Below are 17,089 nucleotides of genomic sequence, written 5' to 3'. Positions count from 1 at the left end.
GAGACGTAAGCGCTCGGTCTGGTAAAACTAGCATTCGTAATGGAGATAGCACATTCGTCACGCTGCAATTTTTTTAATAGTTTAATGCAGCGCACTCTCTTCTTCTTTAGAATGCTAGAAGAATGAAGTTGTTTTGCTGCTCATATTCACACAGAGTTCTCAAAAAATGATTCCTTTGTTATTTCTCGTGATCTCATGAATAATATTAATTTTGTTTTTCGTCAGATCTCTATATTAATGTTTATAATTTTTTTTTTATGCTCTCCATAATATTATTTCTCATTTTGTGTGTCAAGTTACTACAACACCATTATTATCTTGTATTTTTTAACCTCAAGGAGGTTGGTTAGTGTCCCTTGTTAATTTGACATTGTATTTAGGAAACGTACCTGCCTACTCACAAACAAACTGTCCTTTTTGAAGTAAAACACATAGGCAAGTATTTCTGAAAAAAAAATGCCATTTTTTCTGGGTCATAACAAAATAAAGATAAAGGCAACGCTGGAGAAACTGCTGAAATTGGCGAAGCCCTTGTACCCCAGGGCACACATCAACTATTTGCCAGCCAAAATTGGTGGCCTGAGGAGTCCATATAATAGTGAACACAATTTGGTCCAGGACTACAAGAGATCAGGAACATTAGCAGATGACATATCTGTCCCCAGGCTGTGGTCATACAACATACAGGCTGTGGTCATACAACAGCCTGCATCTTTTGTTAGACCAGACTGAACCCAGGCCATCACTCTCTGGTCTTCCTTACATGCTTCCTTCCAGGCTGTGGCTCTGGTGTTGGAGTTGTGGCAGGAGGTGGAGGAGGAGGACCATGGTTCAACTCACAAATGTGGCTTTGGCTTGTGAGTTCACGCCTCAACCCCTTATTTAGGGCTTGCAAGATCACTTCCTCACATAAGAGGCGTTGGCCCTCCTCCATTTCCAACATTTTGCAGGCTGTCATGTAGGCATAGTCCTCTTGAAGACTGGGAGGGTTTCTGAGGGCCACAGTAGCCTTCAGAAATAGGCCAAGTGCTGCCTCCTCCAGGTTACTCCTCTTCCTGGCACTTTTTTGTGGTAGGCCGAGGGGAGGGACCTGGGATTCAGGCAGGCTACTGGGCCCGGCCACCTCCTGGCTGCCACTTTCCACGGCCTCCTCCTGGCTGAGACTTTCCTGTGTATGAAAAAGATACATAGTTTTCTTTTTTGGTTCATCAATCACACACAATTTTCAGCTAATGACTGTTGCAAATTGAATGTTAATAAATAGAAAAGACTATCATTCTGACCCCAGCATTTTTCAGTCTTGTCCCAAACATTTGTGGCCAATACTGTCTATTCATATGTAAAACACTTTGTGAAATCAGAAATTAGTTATCAAAACTAACATATATTTAACATCATGAATTTAGAAACCAGAAATATTTTGAAGAATGCTATACCTGACTCAAGCTGGGCTCCTCCACATGTTGCTGCCTGGAAGGCCCAGGTTGGTCGTCGGAAGCCTCAGCTGGGGGGGGGAAGAAAGCCTTGAAGGAAGACTGGAGGGTGCTGGCCTGGGTTCCCTCTGGTCTGACAGAAAATGCAGTCTGTCATAGTGTAATTGATAAGAACAATCAAGTTCAAGGTTATCTGCTGCTGTTTCTAATTAGAAAGTGTAAATGTGCATGCGCGCTGGAAGCAAACACTCTCTGACACATGTTCAGCCCGGTTACTTCCACACTTCTGCTTTATTGCAGGGCGGTGCTAATGTTTTATACAGAGAGAATAAAAGATTATACGTCATTGCTATGTCAGTCTAATAGGTACATCTCATTGGTTGAAATAGAAGACAAAATGCAGAAACTTGATGCTTGAAGCTTGGTTGAAGCTTGTACTATCGTCACTTCCGCATTCTTTCAATGCGGGGGCAGGAGGGGATAGACGCCATCTTTCTCGGTTCCAAAGCAAAGCTGTTTTACTATGTAATGAGTAAGGAGTTGCATAAAAACATGTATACACATAAGAAAATAGACATTTTTATGATTATCATTATGTACATTACATTCCTCCACAATAGTACCACAGCCTGGGTACATAAATGTCATCTGCTGCAGCTCCTGATCTCAGGGGATCCAAGACCTTCTTGCGCTCCCCAGGGCCGGATTTGCCACAAGGCCACCGAGGCCAGGCCTCGGGGCGGCAGTGGTGCAGGGGCGGCGCCACTCCTGCGGTGACTTCGTGGCCGCCCCCCCCTTCAGGCTGCCCATTAAAGTCGATTAAGGGCACCGGTGCCCTTAGAAATGATGGCCGCGAGCCGCCCACTACTGCGCATGCGCCGTTCCGAAGCCGGCCGGACTCGGGAAAGCTCGTACGTGCTCGGCTGGGCGGCGCATGCGCAGTAGCGTGATTGCGCTGCCCGGCACCATTTTTGAAAAGATCGAGGAGTAATGTCAGCGGTGCGGCGGCGGGGGAGAGAGATGACATCTCTCATTGCCCGCACCGCTGTTCCACCCTCCTCCATCTGGTGGCAGCCAGGCAGCCTGGCAAGTGACATCAACATCTAGTGGCAGCCAGGAAGCATGGCAAGTAACATCAACATCTGGTGGCAGCCAGGCAGCGTGGCAAGTGACATCTCCATCTGGTGGCAGTGTGGCAAGTGACATCTCCATCTGGTGGCAGTGTGGCAAGTGACATCTCCATCTGGTGGCAGCGTGGCAAGTGACATCTCCATCTGGTGGCAGCGTGGCAAGTGACATCTCCATCTGGTGGCAGTGTGGCAAGTGACATCTCCATCTGGTGGCAGCGTGGCAAGTGACATCTCCATCTGGTGGCAGCGTGGCAAGTGACATCTCCATCTGGTGGCAGGCAGGCAGCGTGGCAAGTGACATCTCCATCTGGTGGCAGCCAGGCAGTGTGGCAAGTGACATCTCCATCTGGTGGCAGGCAGGCAGTGTGGCAAGTGACATCTCCATCTGGTGGAAGGCATAGTGGCAAGTGACACACTCAGGGCTCCCAATGTTTCTGCATTATGGTGAGTTGAACTATTTCATTTTACATTACAATGTAATGATAGAAGTAATGTGTTTCAATCATCCTGACACCATAACAACCATGGTGCTGGGGATGATGATTGAAGCACTAACACCAGCCATTGCCCTGAAAAATTGCCCTGAAAAATCATTACCCCTCGCGCGCTTACCCTGAAGTATTTTTAGTCTGTACAATTAAAGTCAGTTATTTTCAGTGTTCTCGTGTGTGGAGATATGTTTTTAACTGATCTATTGTAGCAGTCATCGATAAAGGACAAGACTGGTGGTGTGTGTGTGTGTGGGGGGGGCGGCATTGAAGGACCCGGCCTTGGGGCGGCAAAGGGAGTAAATCCGGGCCTGGCGCTCCCTATTATAAGTGCTCCTCATGGCACCAATTTTGGACTTTAAATGCTTGATGTCTGCCGTGGGGATCACCGGCTTCACAAATTCAAGCAGTTTCTCCAGCGCTGCCTGCCTCTTTGTTGGATTATTATAAAACGGGTGGTTCACCTGACACAGACAGGGCAGCTCCCTGAACATATCAATGACTATTCTTAGAAATTCCCAATCATTGAAGGGAGCCATTTTCTCTGCAAGACACAACACAAGACAAACCCTAATGTCAGGCGAAACTCTCCTAATCTTGACCCAAAATAGGCCTCAATCTATAAGCAGCATAGGCCACTGATGCACCAAGTTAAAATTGTACCTTTGTTATAACGATCGTTGCTTCCGTTACTCCGTCCTCCATTCACAGATCGTACGTATGACGCAGGCGTGTTACGCTTTATATACACTGCGCATGCGTGAAACCCCGCCCGCCCCTGACGTTCTTTCTAGTCTATTCCCCGCCCCCTGTCTTTCGGCGAGGAGGGAGAGCACATGGCGGAGAGACAACAGCTGCAAAGACAAAAGGCCAGAGCCCCGAACCTCCTGATCCCAGAGGAGATTGAAGGCCTCCATTATGGCCTTTATAGAGATGGTGGAGATGGTGGACATCTTCAAGAGGGCTGACTATAATGGGAAGTATGGACCGTACCCAAACCCAAATGTGAGAAAGGCCAAGATCATGCCTAAAGTTGTGAAGAGTCTGCACAGGAATTTTGGGGTACGGCGATCCAAGGATCAATTGAGGAAACAATGATCAGACCTCAAATTGAGGGAGTACGATCAGTACAGAAAGATCAGGAAACTGCTTCTAAAAAGTATTTGTCTTGTGCTCCTATTATTATTATTACTTGCATGCTGCTCCATGTTGTACAGTTTAAAATGGCAACTTTCATGTTCATCGGTCGTAGGAAACATTGTTCGTTCGCCCACTTCTAAGATGTTTTTGGCAGATACAGGTTAACTACATTTGTTCAGGCCTATTTGTATTAAAAGAAGTTTGTTGTCTAGATGGGTTTGTAACTAGAATGAAATGCAAACTTGATTCAGTGTAAGGAGAGGACACTCAGCAGCTGTTTATGTAGCACTAACTCTCGGTGGAGCTGCTGGTTTAAGCGGGTCTGTTACCTTCACTTTGCTTCCCTCTGTTTCACCGGCACCAGGTTTAGGGGTTCTGTTGAGTTTACTTCTGGACGACACACGCACCAACACTGGAGTACGTTTTCAATGCTTTATTAAAACAAACGACTTAGGAAGTAGCAGGAAAGAGGTGGAAAGGAAACTTGCAGAAGAAACTCAAATATTCTCTGGTAGGGTTCTCTTGACAAAATGTCCTGGTAGAATTCAAGTACTATTTGAAATGCGCTCCCCTCGTGGGACACACTCCTTGCTCGTCTGGATAGGCCTCTCTCACCAGTCTAGCAGCCAGTACGCAGCACGAATCAAAGTCTCTGCCACAGACTTGTTTGGGAATAAAATTCGTACGATCCTCTGCCACAGGATGTATCAGATTTTCTGTAGTGAAAGTCAGTCACAGTGCCTGAACCTTTAAGCCGAGCCGGCAACACTATGCTGTATAGTTACTTTTGGATACGTCCTCCAACCGAGTCACCAGGCCCCTCTATAGACCAGCACGCTGCGTGATCTCTCCAAGATGGGTCCTCCCCTGGGATCTCCTCGGTTGTCCAGCTTTGTCACACAGGACCGACAGCTCAGGACCATTCCTCGGCTGCGGTGGTAGGCTCCAGACAAGCCCCTCGACCCACCCCTGCGCCGCTGTATCATGGGCCTCCCGAACGGAGGACCACGAGGTAGCTCCTTAACGCATACCTATCGGCCAGGAGGGCCAGCGGGTGGCTGTAAAATGAACCCCAAAATATGGCGTCTGTCCCATAAATATCCTCGCCCAGAATGCAACTCAGAGGACCACCTCCACCGAGCATGCCTCTGGGACAGAGGAGCATCCATACGCTTTAACACCTTGCCTTTCCAACCCTGACCAGTGGCAACAGCAACACCCACCGGTCAGCACGGAAACACACACAACGTCAGCCAAGCTGGAACAGAGGCAAACTTTAACCTTCCTAAGGCACAATTTACTAAATTTACCTAACAAATCTACCAGCACTACATACTCCCCCCACTACAATAGACGCTGTCCCCAACGTCTGTCCCGACACTGTAACAGTAACTCTCAAGCCTGAGAGTAAGCATTTGAGTTTCTTATAACTTTGGATAGGCAAAGGGAGAGAAAAGACAGTTTAAAGACACTATGAGACTTATATCTATAAAACATTATGTTAACAGCCGCAAACAAAACCACAGTATAATGGTACACAACCTCACTAACTAACTAGCTAAAAAGCCTCACAGCTCTATATATGATCCGATAATCCCTGAAAAGGAAACATAGTTAGACACACACATATACATCCTATACAACAGTAGGAGCAAAGCCTCATTAAAAATGAAACTCTCTTCCCACAACCTATACTAGAAAAAAGATATACATTAGGAGTCCATCCCTGCATAAGAACTTTTTTTTTCTATAAAAGAAATCCGGCTAGCAAAAAAGAAGTCCTTGGATTTAAACACTCAACAGGATCTGTAGATCTTGACCACGCAGATCTCTTTACCCTGACACTATCTAGCTAGGTAGTTTCAAAGTCCTATTGTCCATAATTACCAGTAAAACCGAGGATCTGGCAAGGTCAATGACTTCCCTTTTTTATCCACAGTGGTAATAAAGTACACAACATTGTCCTTTTCCAGTCTGCAAATTACCACTTTATCGGCATAGATGTGCCGACCGAAGTTCCAATGCACAAAGCATCTGCTGAAACATCCATCCGGACGGAACATCCAGTCTTTCTGAAGAGCTTAGGTACAGACAAGTAGTCCCAAACAGCTTCACTGTACCAAAGTTCCCGATTAGCTTCAATCTCCCGCATAATATCCTGGGGCACATAGGGAAACTTCAATCCATACTCTGCGGCCACATGCTTGTTTAACAACGAGCAAGTTTTGGCAAAGATCTGTCTCTCCCCATACCAGGCAGCACACAGGAATTTAGTGACTTTCTCACCATAGACCCAGCCGGTGTCTGTAGTGAACTAGTAGCCTCTGGCAAAGTCTCAGCAACAGTACTGTGTGTTTCCACACAGGGTGACGTCTTCCCAGAACTCATGGCAGTCCATTCAGGAAAAGTCATTGTGGAGGCAACATAGTCGCCTTGTGACCACAATAGCTCTTGCGACATGGTTTCAAATAAGTCATCATCACCGGAAAGATCCGGCATGGATTCTTTTTCCGAGTCTCTCAATTCTTCCGCTGGAAAATATTTATTTACAGTCCCCAACAGTGGCTTACCCGTTCCGGACGTAGACTCTGGTAGCTCCGGCTCAGGTATCCTCTGGGGTAGGCCTCGACCACGGCTGCGGGAAGCCTTTAAATAGCCCACCTTCTTCTGAGTAGGCACCATAGGAGTAGGCGTAGTGGTCTCAGGAACTAAAGTAATGTCTCCAGGCGAGACAACACCAACAATGTCTCTTTCTGGAAAATTGTCAGTAACAACAGGCAAAGTGGAAGCCCGTCGCTCCCTCTCTGTAGCGATAGCAGCTTCCACTGTAGCGATACCTGTCACCCAATCCATCCGATAGGCACGGGGCGACATGGTAGGTTGCTCCACCACAAACAGGTATTCTCCACACTGTGGACATCGGCCGAATGGACGACGATGCACGGCCAATCTATCGCATCGATGGCAGGTCATGCCCAGTCCCTCAACATCTCCCGAGGAATACAGGACAAACTTCCCCTGGGGCTTCAATCGAACTCCAGTATCCGTGAGCAGAGTCCCAGATTGCACAGCATTCATCACGGTGCTTGCAGGGAACATTCTGGGTCCCACAACCGATTGCAACGCCGAAAAAGACATGGCCACACTCTGATCTTCTCAGCACGATCACGAGGCCTCTCTTTTCCTCTGGCGCCAAACACATACACGCGTCCCACGTGGTAGCAAGTAGAGTAACTCCTCCCACTTGTTCTTCCAGTCACGTAATTCCCGGGCCTTTCTCTGGCGCATAGCATCTACACACTTAGAAGCAAAGTCCTGCAGTGTAACCTTTCCTCTTCCTGAAAAGATTTTTTTCTCAAAGTCCAGCTCTCTCTGTAAACTCCCGGTAAAACACTCCACTGGGTTGCAATAATTGACGGTCAACAAATCCCCACATGTAGCACTAACTCACGGTGGAGCTGCTGGTTTAAGCGGGTCTGTTACCTTCACTCTGCTTCCCTCTGTTTCACCGCCACCGGGTCTAGGGGTTCCGTTGAGTTTACTTCTGGACGACACACGCACCAACACTGGAGTACGTTTTCAATGCTTTATTAAAACAAACGACTTAGGAAGTAGCAGGAAAGAGGTAGAAAGGAAACTTGCAGAAGAAACTCAAATATTCTCTGGTAGGGTTCTCTTGACAAAACGTGGTAGAATTCAAATACTATTTGAAATGCGCTCCCCTCCTGGGACACACTCCTTGCTCGTCTGGATAGGCCTCTCTCACCGGTTTAGCAGCCACGGAAACACACACAGCGTCAGCCAAGCTGGAACAGAGGCAAGCTTTAACCTTTTTAATGCACAATTTACTAAGTTTACCTAACATGCGGTAGATTGCAAATCTACCAGCGCTACATTTACACAACTGGACACAGGAGGACTAGTGTGGGACACCAGAATCAAACTTTTTAGGGTGTCCCACACAGGTGCTCCAGTGGATACTAGGGGTCTCTACATGTGTGATACTTTAACAAAAAAAGGTAAGTATTCCAGCTTTAGAAAGGAAATAAAATGTTCTTCAGCTTGGAACTCAAAACAGACAATTGTACGACACTTCCAAGCAATGTTTCATATTCCTATCTGCCCTCCAATATCTGTGTGCTAAGTATACCTATTTTTTATTCACATAGGGGAGAAAAGACTCGGGACATCTGAGGACACCAGGGACCCCCCACCTCCGAAAGAAGGGGAAATCACAAAACCACAAGCAGAGGACGAGGAGAGAGAGGTTTATGAAGTGGGCGAAATTGTCACAACAGGTGAGTGTCTGAGACCACATAGATCTATTCCTGCATATTTCTAATACATGGTGTGTTTTTTTCTTTTAGGTGATGTGGATGTTGTGGAAGAAGAATCTCATTTCACCAGTGAAAATGCCCAGATCCTCATCGGGGAGAGAATGGGATGCAATCGTGATTTTGAAAATATAAAGGAAAACATCAATGATGTTCAACAAAAAATGAAGAACATCATTTTTAGGCAGAATATAAATCACTCAAAAATTGTACCGTTTTATCGTGTATTTTTGCTTAGAAAAAATGTTTATAAAGTATTTTAAAAGCCAAATTTTGAAGATGCACACAGTGTGTCAACATGTGCTATCTGCCATCAGGTGATATCAATGTACGCGTTTTGTGGGTGCAACCCCTTCCTCGCAACTCAATTAGGTGAGAGGAAGGTGTTGCACCCCCAAAACACGTCCATTGATCGCCCATGATGGGAGCTAGCATATGTTGACATTAGGCATGGGATCAGGAGGGAAATCCCCAGTTGGAATCCCAATTTTTAGGAGGGAGGGAGAGAGAAAGAAGGAGGGAAGGAGAGAGAATGAAGGAAAGAGGGTAGGAAGGACAGCAGCCCCAGATCCTACACCACAATAGAAATGTGTATTCCAAATTTTAACAAAGCAGCAGATAAAGATACTCCAAACACCTGGTGTTAGCGCTTCAATCATCCCGGCACTATGGTTGTTGTGGTGTCAGGATGATTGAAGCGCATTATTACTATTATTACATTGTAATATAAAATGAAATCATTCAACTCACCATAATCCAGAATCAGTGGGACCCCTGAGCATGTCACCTGCCACCAGATGCCATCAGGTGCCCCCAGCAGAGTCCGTCCTTACATCAGATGTCCCCAGCTCGGGAGAATTTTGGGGAAGTGCACCCAGGACTTCTTCAGAGAGAGAGAATCCCACTGCACTGCACCACCAGAGAGAAATCCACACAGCCTAGCACCATCCCTTCTGAAGAAAGGCATGAAGTTATTTCCAGAATACAGATCTGGGCACTCCCCAGCGGAGTCGCCACAGGCAACCCAGAATAAGCCAACTCCTGATCAGAGGAACCATTGTTGCTGTATCCCCAGGTCTGGTAAGAGGGCTATTATCTACTGCCATCTATAGGAACTGCCCACCCTGTTATTCTTTGGCCCTAATACTGCCCGCAGGCCCTATTCACAGCTGCAACATGCACCAGCGATTAGAGATGAAGATTTAGGACTTAGTGCTAGTTCACACTGCAGCGACGTTCAACATCGGATGTGATTTGTACCACACTGCAGTGCAAATCACATGTGAAGTCTGTGCGATGCGATTTCAGACATACAGATTGTATGGCTGAATTCGTATTGCATTCAGACCAAACTCACACAGGACCTCTTTTCTGATCTGCAGCAGAATCGGAACGCATAGGTGTTCACACCCATGTGATCCGATTCCTGTCCGAATTTGCAGTTCACACTGCGATATGCAAACTGATTTGGGGGTGTCATTAACTTTGTATTGACGCTCCCAGCAGTTCGCATAGGGCAGTGTGAACTGCCACCGGGAGACATACGATGCGGGAACCCGTAGTGGATTCGCAGGGTTCCCACATCGCTGCAGTGTGAACCAACACTTAGTAGGCTCGGTTCACACTAGTGCGATGCGAGAACCCTGCGAATCCACTGCGGGTTCTCGCATCGCACCTGACTCGCAGGCGGGTCACACTGCCTTATGTGAACCTCTGGAAGTGTCAATACAAAGTTAATGACACCCCCAGATTGGTTCACATATTGCTGTGTAAACTGTCAATTCAGACATGAATCGGATCGCATGGGTGTGAACGCATTGGGGGCGATTCTGGTGCGGATTAAAAAAGGGATCTGCATGACCTTGGTCCAAATGCGATGCAAATTCAGGCATACTATCTGTATGGCAGAAATCGCATAGCACAGACTTCACATGTGATTTGCACAGCACACTGGTGTGAACCAAGCCTAAAGACTGCCCTATAACTGTAGTGGCCCCAGGGCTATGGCTGGCACTACCATATGGCGGCTTAAGCAGCCACCTCAGGGCACCAGGATAGGGGGGCAGTAAAATCCTAATCCCCAGCTACTTGCTGGGGATTCAGATTTTTACAGTGCTGAATGTTTTCTTTTTTTTTTTACACACTCCCAGCCCCTATAGCAGCTGGGAGTGTTTGTACTTTAGTAAAGCTGACTGTCGCCTTTCATCTGGAAGTTTTACGAGTGGCTGGGAAGCCGCCTATCACTTCCACCACTGACACGATGTGCAACCCCCTTCACCATGTTTACCGGGCACCACTGTCCCACCTTCAGGCCTGGTGCTGTCATGGTGGGTGGCACTGGGAAAGGCGGCGGTAGCTCAGCAGACCTTCGTCCACTCAGCCACCCTCCTGTACACGGACCGGGAAGCGTCATGTATGACCTCAGGGACGGGCTGGGCCGGGGGGGGTTAGAGTGGCAATTGCCCCCTAGGCCACTGTAACCTATATTGAAAACAGCCGGCAGCCGCTGCCCGCTGCCTTTTTTTTTTTCTTCTGTAGGAAGTTGGGCCAGCGGCCTAGCCGGCCGCTGTTGCATTCCGGGAGTTGTAGTCCGCGCTCAAGCCCTGCCCTGCAAGCTCAAGCTAGCAGGGCAGAGGAAACTACAACTCTAGTGAGCCTGCATTTATGGACACTGGTGAGTCTGCATTGATGGGCACTGATGAGGCAGCACTGGTGAGGCTGCATTGATGGGCACTGATGAGGCAGCACTGGTGAGGCTGCATTGAAAAACCAGGTGGGCATGGATGAGCTGATTCGGTGGTTCAATGGGCCATTTGACTGGACAGGCTGCCAGCCCTCCCCTGTATGACGTCACTTCTTGGACCAGGGATAAGTAAACAAAAATCCTTGCACTGGCCCTGCGCAGTTTGTTGTTGCCATTTAAGGGGGGACCCCACCTTCTCTCATTTTTTCGAGTGAAAAACCACTAGAAAACTACTATTCCTTTAGACACGTTTAGATTACAGTTGTGTTGCTAAATATTGATTTACCTATTCTCGTATTGGTTTTTTTGCTATTGATATAGAGCTGCTTTTATAGATATATTTGTTTACCTTTATTACCTGAGGGCAGTTCTACTCTGCTTTGTGAACTGCATTTTTTGTCATTTATGGAAGTTCCTAATTCTAGACAAATAGCGTCTACCACTAAACACGTGTGTAATTGTTTATTGCCTATACCCTACAGTAAGGTGAACGTTACTATCAATAGAACTAAAAAGATAGGGAGTGGCACTGTATTATAAAGAAGGAGTATGGATATCTAGTTATTCTCCTTTATAAATTGGCAGGTGCATCAATGCAATGATTAATCCACTTAAAGGTTTAAGTTGACGGGTGCTATAATAGAAAATATATTAAAAGTGTATCAATACAATAGTGTTTAGTTATAAATATAAAGTGATGAGTGCTAATTAGTGCAAAAGAAAATTGTAAACAGTATGCAAATATGTTGGCACAATCACTATACCATATAAGTGAGAAAACAGAAAGAACCATAAAAGACTGAGTGACATGTGCTTATAAATCTTATATAAATTAGTCCTAATTTATACGGTACTATACGCTACGTGTGTCTGTAGTGATTCAATCAACCAGGTGTGTCAGAGGGGCTGAGGGTGTTCTTGGAGTTGAGGCGCAGAACAGGGAACCCAAAATTACCAAGCGGCTCCTTCAGGGGTAGCGCGACACACATTACCCCAGTTTTGATTGACAGGGGACCTCAACACTGCTGTGCTCAGGCAGCATTAAGAGCCCTGTCTCACTTAAGCGTGCCGAATATCTGATCTGCAGCACTTGAGCCCTGTTGCACTCACCCCTCGCGATAACCTAAGACTCCTGATGTTCTGCCTGCCAGCAAATGAGGAGTGATGTTGCGTCCTCGCACGTCACTTTTCCCATCCACCGCATGAGGATCTCAATCCGGGAAGGCCTGCTGCATAGTTCAAGGGCATCAGTGGGGCCTCCTGTCAAAGTTTTGCCTAAGGCCTCACAAAGCCTAGAGCCGCCTCTGCTTGTATGGAATGCAGTATTTACTATACAAGATGAAGTACTGAATTCATGAGGTCATATATAAACTGTGACAAGCCCACGTATAACATTATTTTCTTGTACTAACATGTTGTAAAACCGAAAGTCTACTTATGTAACAAATATTACCAGTGGTTTCTGATATTTTACTTTTTTTGGGTGGGAGGGAGAGCGGGGTAATCCCTTCATCATGACTGGTTCCACCTTCAGCAGACCTCCTATATATGAAGAGGTAGAGGTGGACCTGATCATAATTTTCTCTGATAAGGAAGCAGGATGGCAAATAATGTGAGTATGAGCACCGATGGAAGCTGCAAAAGCTAAACAATTGGGTTCTATGGGCTGTAAGCAGTGGTTGGTATAGTGTTGCTGGAAGAGGGTAGTGGATGGTATAGGGTTGCTGGGTGAGGACAGTGGTGGGTAAAGGTTTTCTTGGTGTGGGCATAGGTTAGTATAGGGTTGCTGGGTGTGGTTGATGGTTGGTATAGTGTTGCTGGGTGTGGGTAGTGGTTGGTATAGTGTTCCTGCGTGTGGGTAGTGGTGAGTATCGTGTTGCTGGGTGTGGGTAGTGGTGAGTATCGTGTTGCTGGGTGTGGGTATTGGTGGGTATAGTGTTGCTGGGTGTGGGTAGTGGTGGGTATAGTGTTGCTGGGTGTGGGTAGTGCTAGGTATAGTGTTGCTGGGTGTGGGTAGTGGTGGGTATAGTGTTTCTGGGTGTGGGTAGTGGTGGGTATAGTGTTACTGGGTGTGGGTAGTGGTCTGTATAGTGTTGCTGGGTGTGTGTAGTGGTTGGTATAGTGTTGCTGGGTGTGGGTAGTGGTGGGTATAGTGTTACTGGGTGTGGGTAGTGGTCTGTATAGTGTTGCTGGGTGTGTGTAGTGGTTGGTATAGTGTTGCTGGGTGTGGGTAGTGGTGAGTATAGTGTTGCTGGGTGTGGGTAGTGGTTGGTATAGTGTTGCTTGGTGTGGGTAGTGGTGATTATCGTGTTGCTGGGTGTGGGTAGTGGTTGGTATAGTGTTGCTGGGTGTGGGTAGTGGTTATAATGTTACTGGGTGTGGTTGTTGGTGATTGGTATAGTGTTGCTGTGTGTGGGTAGTGGTTGGTAAAGTGTTGCTGGGTGTGGGTAGTGGTTGGTATAGTGTTGGTAGATGTGGACAGTGGTGAGTATAGTGTTGCTGGGTGTGGGTAGTGGTGAGTATAGTGTTGCTGGGTGGGGGTGGTGGGGGTAGTGGTTGGTATAGTATTGCTGGGTGTGGGTAGTGGTCTGTATAGTGTTGCTGGGTGTGGGTAGTGGTTGGTATAGTGTTGCTGGGTGTGGGTAGTGGTTGGTAAAGTGTTGCTAGATGTGGACAATGGTGAGTATATTGTTGCTGGGTGTGGACATAGACTACCAGTGGCTACATTGAGAAAGCTTGAAGAAGTACCAGAGCAGTCTTCACACCAGCCGGGGACGGTGAAGAAGTGGGAAAGCTTCAGCGAGTGCCAAGCCAGGGACCCAGTGGATTAGCGGGGGTGAGGTTTGAGGAGCATACAGCGGGTTAGCTGTGGAAGAGCTCAGGGGATCCAGTGATGATTGGGATCTGGAAGTCTAGTGATAGACTGGGAGCTCAATGGGATCCATTCTGGGTCACTAAGAGTTATGTGTGAAGATCTCTATTGACTGTTAGTTCAGTTGCCATAGGAGACAGCAGTTCTACAAATACATTGGCTACTATGGAGGCCTTCAACCTGTATAGCTGCCTGCCTATTTTTCCTCGGAGTCTGCCAGTTACCATTGCATCTGCCTAAGGGTGTCCTAGCCCTAACCTTCTCTCCCCAGTTCTTGTTAAGATACAGTAAATCTATTTTGTTCGCATTCAAAAAGTGACCGGTGCCCAATTACTCTATCTTGACTCTATCACCCACCATGCCTAGTAACCCACTCTACAAAGAAAGCTGTCAGCTCTCCCTGACTCTGGAGGTCACCATTAGGCCTTTGGAGGTCGGGGATACCGCTACAGGTATATACTGTACATCATTGGTGTGCACAGCCTATTGCATTAGGGTGTGCACCCCAGAGCACAAACACACATGTGTGTATATCAACACAGCAGTGGACAGTGTCAGTAGAGCAAAGATTGGTGTCAGTGGGGCAGTATTTTTTACAATACTTAATATTAACTTTTTACAATTTTTTTAGGAGCCCCGTTATGGGGCTTTGGTGAAATATCAAGGGTCTAAACAGACCCCTGATGTCTCACTTTTGAGACAGAGGAAGAAACGGAGAACAGAGATTTCCCCAGTCTCTTTCTCTGCAGTCTGCAGTAAACATAGTTTACTATGCTTCACTTAAGAATGAAGACAGGAGCGATCAATACAGATCACTCACTGTGTTCATTCAGAAAAGGAAGGCCAGTTAATGAAATATTTACCAGCCCCTTCCCCGCCCTGAGAGGAGAGGAGGTAAGCTGGCAGCCCTGCAGGGGGGAGACGGGAAGCAGGGGGAATCGGCATCGCATGGGGTGATAAGGGTGGCACACCCTGCGCGCATGCCTATGCTGTACATGTATGTAGCGCTACCTCCATAAGGGCCACTGGATGTTGCTTGTCCTTTTGTGCTGCCCTGACCCGGGGAACTTCCCATTCCCTCTAACACTCTAAGTTCCGACATGAGGTATACCCCTTTAAATGAACCACGGACACAATGTAAACTGAACACAGAAGATTTCTGTATTGTCAATATAAGGCAAACAATAGATTTTAGGGTGTCAGTCAGTCAATCCCTGGAACAGCATCTAGGGTTGGTTGGATAGAACACCAGACAATTAAGTAACTTCAGGATGAAAAAGGCAAACAAACAGTAATGAGCAAAAACACTTAATTATACAGAGAATAGTAAACACTGAGTAACTGAATATGCAAAGAGGACTCGCTGGTGGGGAGACTATGGCTAGAAAGGGCCCTAATCCTATAGTGAAGGGTTAAACTCTAGTTGGGTAAGTTCACACCATACTAATAATGGAATAAGGGTAGTCCGAGTGTCAGGCCTGAACACGGTCTTCACCAGCACGTTGGAGTTCAGTAGTGTGGTAACAAATCCTCAGGGGGTTTAAAGCATTTGCTAACTTTAAAAAAACTGGATCCTGTCATTTTAAAGCATGCAGGGCCGGTTCTACCACTAGGTGGAGTAGGCAGCCACCTATGGCGCACTACCCCCTAGGGCGCAGCCACGGCCTCTGTCCCCGTGAATCTCAAGGCAAGTGTGAGCTCGCCCCTGTCCCGGGAACACATCTGCATACCTCCAATCCCCCAATGTGTCCCGCTGAGCGCACCGCTGTTCCCGCTCTTCACAGAGTAAAATCTCACAGCGCCACTCCGGGTCTCCTTTGCTCCAGCCTGTCCCTCTGGAGCGCCACTGTGTGTCTGTGTGTGTGCAGCGGAGGGGCGGTGCTCGGTGGAGATCGGAGCATCGAGAGGTGCAGCATCTGTTAGCTGACCTCCCAGCCGGTGGGGACACCATAGCAATACAGCCCTACCAGCGCTGAGGAGAGTCCGGATGTGATGGTCAAAGAAGCAGAGGTAAGGAGGAGGATGGATCCTCCCTTTCTACATCGAACTAGGTGTGGGGGATGGGGGGGTGAGTAGTGCAGGAAATAGGAGTCAGGTAGGTCAGTTATGTGTCAGGTAGGTGGGTCAGTGTGTGTCTAATGGTCAGGTGGGTCACATATTGCAAAGGGGGTGGAGTAATGGGCGGAGCTAATGGGGGGCGGCAAAATGAGGTTTCTCCTAGGGTGTCAAAAATTCTTGCACCAGCCCTGAAAGCATGTTATACAGCACAGTGATTGTGCTGTGTAACCCTCCCCCCCTCGTAACACCTGAAATACATGGCTCATCCTGCCAGTTTCTTCTCTCCCCCCTGTAAACTGACCACGGTTCATCATGGCTGCTGAGCCCTGACACTGTGGTCAGTTTACGTGCCTCTGTCATCCGCTCTCTCCTGTCTGAGCTACCCCCCTCCACTCCCTACCTGTCAGCTTGTGACAGTGCCCGCCCTCGCCCCTCCTGCTGCTGAAGTAACAGTGTTATTTTCATATCAATGCTGTGTCCCCCTGTGTGTGATTTATAAAAGAAAAGCTGATTATACCTCATTTCACTGTGCCGATCAGCACTCATGTGACCAGCCAGTGCTATCCTCCTCTCCTCATCACACCTGACGTCAGTGGGGGAATCCCGCCCATTGCAGCTGTCAGACAGGGAGAGGAGAGAGCGTCAATGGGCGCTCTGAAATGAGGTATAATCAGCATTTTTTTAAATAAATCACACACATACACACACACACAGGGGGACACAGGATTAGGAGACAGAGCGGATGATATAAATTAGTCAGAGTAGCTTAACAACCACTTTTAGCAGTCAACAAGAAGCAGTTGGGTGGCTGCCCTTAAGCTGGCAGCTGGCTAACACTGTAAAGCCTCACAGATACTCTTGTTGAGTGCAGGAACGAGCCCTGCTGTGAAA

The 17,089-nt window shown here is 47.4% G+C and overlaps 1 protein-coding gene across 2 annotated transcripts in view; it reads left to right on the top strand.

Annotated features, from left to right (window-relative positions):
• Positions 1–17,089, top strand: part of LOC141102687 (galectin-1-like) — a 102,094-nt gene that overhangs the window by 65,261 nt on the left and 19,744 nt on the right. The window contains exon 1 of one of the 2 annotated variants that reach the window (XM_073591605.1): positions 12,759–12,880. The exons of the other annotated variant lie outside the window; for it this stretch is intronic. Coding sequence (XP_073447706.1) covers positions 12,869–12,880 — 12 coding nt within the window. The 5' untranslated portion in view covers positions 12,759–12,868. Of the gene's footprint in view, positions 1–12,758; positions 12,881–17,089 lie in introns of those variants that run through there. 2 annotated transcript variants of the gene reach the window in all.

The sequence above is a fragment of the Aquarana catesbeiana genome, linkage group LG07, assembly GCF_042186555.1.
Source record: "Aquarana catesbeiana isolate 2022-GZ linkage group LG07, ASM4218655v1, whole genome shotgun sequence".
NCBI lineage: Eukaryota > Metazoa > Chordata > Amphibia > Anura > Ranidae > Aquarana > Aquarana catesbeiana.
This window is presented reverse-complemented; position numbering and strand designations above follow the sequence as displayed.